The following is a 6000-nucleotide window of genomic DNA, read 5'->3' as shown; positions in this document are numbered from 1 at the left end:
CTCAAAAACTGGAATCCCCGGCTGGGTGTGTTGGTACAGGCCTTTGATCCCAGCACTCAGGAGGCAGAGGCAGGTGGATCTCTGAGTTCAAGGCCAGCCTGGTCTACAGAGTGAGTTCCAGGACAGCCAAGGCTACATGGAGAAAACGTGTCACAAACAAACAGAAATCAGAAGTTCCAGTTACAGACAGGTCACAGTGTGTCAGTTCATGCTACTGGTCTACTTGAGTTACTATAATGAAGAGGAGTCTGCAGTGGGCCTTCAAAAGAGTGCTACTGGTTTGTATGGCCCCTCATGGCTAACCTTGTGAACACAGCTTCCAAACAACAGTGGAGGAAGTCTCCACAAACCCTCTGAGGGCGATAATTGTAATGATGGTTCATATCTTCACCCTATGTAATTTTATGGGAATTGAGAGTCTAGCCAAATAATAAGCTCCAGCCCTTTTCATCTGCCCATTTCCCAGCACACTCCCGAGGTGTCTGAGGCACTTCTCACCCTATCCTCTTAAAGCAGATTGTAACAATAACAACAGTAATGACAAGTTCACAATCTGCATGGTTCCCTTCATTAAAGGAGCTCTGGGAGCTTCAAAAACACTCATTAATGGAATCTGACAAAGCTTGGAAGGTGAGAAGACTCACCCATTTCCCAGTTTTCTTGTGGCTAAATGCAAACCAAGAAGGATTGGAGATCCTGGGCTGTCAATCCCTGTGACTACCATGGTCCCCCATTCAAGAGCCCCTGGGCTTTCGACCCATTGCCCTTAGGTGGGTGCTAATTATTAGTGTTTTCTTTCTCTCCTCAGTTTTTATAACTACACAGGGCAGTGTGGGGCCAAAAGTTCTCACAAGCAACCTTGATTTAGCTCCATCTACTTGAGGTTTAGTTATTTTTCTGGCCAGTTTCAGAGTTTGTTGATTTTTTTTTTGTTTGTTTGTTTGTTTTCAGAATATATGGTGTGAATGGGAGTTGAACACTGTGGGGATGAAGGGGGCTGAGAAAACGATGGCTAGTTTTAGGGACAAGCTTCTGCTCATTAATGAATGAATCAGGTCGAGGAAGGCCAGGTGAGCCTCTCAAGCCAGCTCTGAGTTCACTCCACCGTTTGGATCAAAACAATGCCATGAGTGGGTGCCCTCCTGGTCCAGGTACTAGTTAGAATTGGTACTGGATGCTGGGTGGCAGGAGAGAGGCAGGTATTGGCGCTGGAGGGCTAGGTGTTGCTTTGGCTCACCGAGGGGGACAACCTGTCAGGTGGTTGTGGGGAAAGGCTTTTGACACAAGGCCCCCATACCCAGGCCACCAGGATCTCTGGGACTTAGGTCCTTAAGCTGGAAGAAATTGCTGTTTTCTCTTTTGGCAGGGGTGGGGTGGGGGGTGGCAGGGGACAGGTTCCCCGCCTCTGAGGAGGAGGGCAGGAGGGAGGAGTCCAGTAGGGCGTGTCAAGGGAAGGAGAGCCGCGCGCCCCGTGCGGGCCCCCTAGGAAGTGGATTTGGCCAGCTCCAGATCCAACCCAGCTTCCAGGTTTTCTCCCGGCCCGGCCCTGCGTGCTCCCGCCTGTCTCGGGCTTGCACACCCCTCCCCGTGCCCGCCCCCTCCCTCCCTAGGGCCGCCCCGCTTGGCCAAGTTTGCGGAGCTTCGCTATGCTAGCCGGGCCAGTCAATCAGCGGCAGAGCTAAGAAGGGCACAACCGTGCAGCCGAGGGCAGTGAGCAGAGCCGAGCTGGGTGAGCGGAGCAGGGCTGGGTAGCCGGAGCCCCGCGCCAGCGATCGCCCGCCGAAGCCGCCCACACTCTGCTCTTCTGCGACGCCTGCCACCTTCCCTTCTTTCCCCGAGCCCCTCCGTCCCTAGCCAGCTGGCCTGGGATCTCTAGCCTTCAGAGCCCTGAGGTCACAGATCCTCACCCTAGCTCCCTTGGGTCCCGCACCCATTCCACGCCTTTTTCCTTGTACCGAACCCCGGCCAGGAGCCTGGCACCTGGGACCGTTGCCTGACGCGAGGCCCAGCTTCACTTTTCGCCCGCGTCTCCTCCTCTAGCCCTCCTCGTCACTACCAACTCCAACTCCTTGGTTCTCGCCCCACTCGCGAGTCCTAGACTCCGCGCCTCTTCGCCTGCTCTGCAGCACTGCTTCCCGACCGTTCTCATTCTGTCCCCTAAAGGTGGGAGCGCGTTCGCCCGGGTCTGCACCATGGCACGGTTAAGCTTGCTTGCGCTTCTCTGCACCCTGGCCGCTCTCTGCGCCTCGCTGCTGGCTGCGGAGCTCAAGTCGAAAAGTTGCTCCGAAGTGCGACGTCTCTACGTGTCCAAAGGCTTCAACAAGAACGATGCCCCCCTCTATGAGATCAATGGTAGGTGGGAATCCTCTCTTCGATACCGAGCGGTGGGCACTCTGGAAAAGGGGCGGCCCTCCACGCCACACCAGGTAGCCGAGAGGGAGAAACAGGCTGGAGCGAGCCAGCTCCGGCGCGGAGCGGGTGCAGCGAGTGGAGGGGGCGCCGCCGGTTTGCCCGGTGCCACTCCAGTACTGCTGCTCCCCCACTCCACCCCACCCCAATTCTTCTCAGTCTTGGACAGCAACTAAGGACTCTGGTCCCCAAAGTGTGTGGCATGGGTTCTCTCGCCCTTTCCGGGTTGAATTCCTTACTGGGTTCCCCGCTTTGTTGTGTGGGTGACGACGAGGCCGAGTGGGGGCGGGGTGGGGAACCTTCTGGAGTTTGCAGATTGCTAGGGTGGCAAAATACGCGACTTGAATGAGTGTTTCATTGACGTTCTCCTAATACCCCTCTCCCCACTTTCCACGGCTGACACGGATTAGTTTTTGGGAGCTGCAAGGGCTTTAGAAGTCACCTTTAAAAAGCGAACGCTTTTACTTACTCCCCACTTCTAAATCCCGACTTTTGGGAAGTCTCCAGCTTTCCGGAAGGTGTTGAATAAAAAGGGTATTTCCCTTCCTTTCCTCTTTTCTCACCTCATTTTAAGGGTTAATTGCACTTTCAGTTACAGACCTTTGAAAGGACTGATTACAGGAAACCTGAATTTCAGTTTGAAGATGGTTATGCAAATGAAGATGACTTTGCCTCTGAAAAAGTTCAGCGGATTTCGGCGCTGGGGGTGTGTGTGTGGGGTGGGGGGTGTGTGCGTAGGGTATTTGTGGAAGCCCTCGAGGAGCGCTTGGGGAGGCAGCAGTACGGGCATTCCCCCCCCTCCCCCCGTGGTTGCGAGGTCTCCAGGCCCGCTGGTGGCAGCGCCTGGGAGAGTCCTCCTTAGTTAGCCCTGTTGTACTCGGTTTTCGATGCCGCCAACTGTTGCGCACAGAACTGCAGGCTGGCGCCTGAAGCGGCACAGGTAGCTTGTTCACCCTGGGGGCTCAGAAAGAGCCAGGAATCTAGCTGGCTGTTGGCCAGTTTAACCTAACGGAGGAGTTAGAGATTAGAGCCCCGAAGGCCAAACCTCCATTCCGAACCTTTCATGGAAGTGTGCAGAGTGCGCCTTTGCCTCGCGGTGCTGGTTGCCCGGGTGGGGCAGGCAGGGGGCCAGCAGCCAGCAAAGGAAATATTGTAATTTTAACCAGGCTTTTCCAAAGGCTTAGGAAGACTTGGGGGTCATCTTTTGGAAGGACTATTAATAACCTTGGAGATTAAGTGTAGTCATCAATTACATATAAATTACAAAAGTGATTGAGGGGAGTTGCTGGGCACTTTCAGAATGTAACCAGCCTCTGTCTAGAAATAGAACTGAAGAAATTGTTGGTAGTAGCCCAGGCGTCCACTGCACCTTGGCAGTTGTCAAGTAACTCACATGCTATTGATGAAAGGCTGCTTGCCCTTCAACTGCCTGTCTTTTTGGGAGCTCAAGTATGTCCTCCCAGCCTCATGATTTTATTGGTTGTAGAGTTCTGAAAAGCCCCCTTTCTTTTCCTTCTTCCTCCTGCCCTGCCAGTAAAAGAGAACTGAACTAGCAGTCGCTGAAGCCTGGGGGCTCTGCAGGTCAGACCTGTGGTCTTTGTGCCCTGCACAGTTTGGGCCTGGGTGCTTCAGAGATGATTGGTGTGAAGGTTACACTTGTCACTCCCACGTTCTGAAGGGAGGCATGCAGCTATACACTTAATAGGAAAGTGACAAGTTTCCATCTGCTCATGCAAACAATATGAGCCTTTGAGATGGACTAAAGGCATTTCAGGAGTGGGCTATGAAATTGCCCTCTCCAGTTTCTTCAGGTTTATGGTGGTCAGTATCTACAGATGGCAGGGCATCTTCCCTAGCCAGCAGCTACTGGGAAAAAAAAGTTGGAAAGGTGGTCAGGGATGCTGGGTGTTCCCTTGGATTGTCATCAGCACTGGCAGACACCTGAGGTACATCTTTGCATAAATGTCTATCTGGACACCCCTCCCCCCAAAAAAGATAGGGAGTTATTAGTGACCAGCAGCAGGAAATGGCAACTAATGTGCTCACACCCAAAACATTTTATTCTTTTTGTCTTGTCCTTCATCTCCTTCCCAGGGTTGCTGCTTTTATTTCCCCTTTTGGACCTCATTCTCCTGAGGAACAAAGGAAGTGCCTTTTTAGCTGGAATCCTTGGAAGACCACCAAGGACTTTAGCTCATGCAGTACAATTTCGCACCACTTTCAACAATAACAAAAATGCATGACTGAATGGCTCAAAAATGTGGAGTGTTAGAGGCATTCATTTGAGTCTAGGACACTGTCACAACAGACAGACCCAAGCAAATACCTTTAGACAGCCGGTATAGAAGTGGGGTAATCTTTCCCGTCACCCTGGCCTCTACAGTTGTTTACATTAACCTCACCTTCCGTGGGCTATCCTCAGATAATTTTAGCCATCAGGGGAGGCAGTTGTGGGAAAGTCAATGTAATGACTCGGCTTGAGCCTAGGTCTCAATGAATTAGTTGCCAGGAACTTAACTTGGGAGAGATACGTATTTTCTTCAAAGTCAGAGATGATTTTATAGGCAGCAGGTTGTAACGTCTAGTTGACTAGTTCACAAATTGTAGGCTAATCCAAGTTTAAGGTTTTATTTAATTTGGAAAGAATGATGAGGTTTGAATCTAGGGCTTTGAACATGCTGGGCAAGCACCGCTGAGATATACCCTCTCTCTGGAAGTTTTATTCTTGAAAGTCTTGCGCTTGGCCTTCTAAAAGTCTGGGAAGGCTTTGAGAAGATGCCGTATTCTCAAGGACTCTAAGCTATAGATCATACTTGGGACAATCTTGATGTGCTCTTGAGGGTATCAGGGAGTAAGTACATCATAGTGCCAGCGTTTTCAAGTAAGGTCCTGCACTGCACTGCCCGTGTGCCTGACTACAGTACTTTTTCAAATAATGGCCAGTCCAGACTCCATGATCAAAAAGCATCTAAAATAGCTTTCATTGGTCATATATTTTTGAAGTGTGTGCTATGTGAAGTATTCTGTGCTTAGTATCACAGAGGCAACAAGAACGGCAGGAGATGCCCTCCCCCAAAAGAAAACCCCACCTTGCCTGGTAGTAGGCAGATAAGCCATTCACACATACTTGAAATGCACCTTGAAGTGTGATAAGTACTCCATGTGAGTGAAATGAGAAATGTGGGCTTCCCCAAATATCTCAGTGGTAGAACATGTGCTTAGCTTGTGCCAGGCCCTACGTTCAATCCCCAGCACAAACAAACAAAAACACAAATAAGGAGAAGGTATTGGGACTAGAGTATGATTAAAAAGGTAATCATAGTTTGTTAGTATAAAATAATACTAAGTCTTTTTTAAAAGATTTATTTTATGTATATGGGTGTTTTGCTTGCATGTATGTCTATGTGAGGGAACTGGAGTAACAGTTGTGAGCTGCAATATAGGTGCTGGGGATTGAATCTGGGTCTTCCAGAAGAGCAGCCAGTGCTCTTAACCCCTGAGACATCTCCCCAGCAGGCCCAGCTATCTAAAGTTCTAACCATTTTCATTAGGATGTGCAACAACTAGCACATTGTTAACAGCCTGCTGTAA

The 6000-nt window shown here is 50.5% G+C and overlaps 1 protein-coding gene across 1 annotated transcript in view; it reads left to right on the top strand.

Annotated features, from left to right (window-relative positions):
- The first annotated feature begins 1647 nt into the window (after positions 1–1647).
- The window catches only part of Gpc4 (glypican 4), an 84225-nt gene continuing 79872 nt past the window's right edge, over positions 1648–6000 (top strand). The window contains exons 1-2 of the mRNA XM_055618066.1: positions 1648–1729; positions 2164–2352. Of these exons, the coding sequence (XP_055474041.1) occupies positions 2193–2352 (160 nt within the window). The 5' untranslated portion in view covers positions 1648–1729; positions 2164–2192. The remainder of the gene's footprint in view (positions 1730–2163; positions 2353–6000) is intronic.

The sequence above is a fragment of the Psammomys obesus genome, unplaced genomic scaffold (genome assembly GCF_907164565.1).
Source record: "Psammomys obesus unplaced genomic scaffold, mPsaObe1.curated_primary_1811, whole genome shotgun sequence".
NCBI classification, from domain to species: domain Eukaryota; kingdom Metazoa; phylum Chordata; class Mammalia; order Rodentia; family Muridae; genus Psammomys; species Psammomys obesus.
This window is presented reverse-complemented; position numbering and strand designations above follow the sequence as displayed.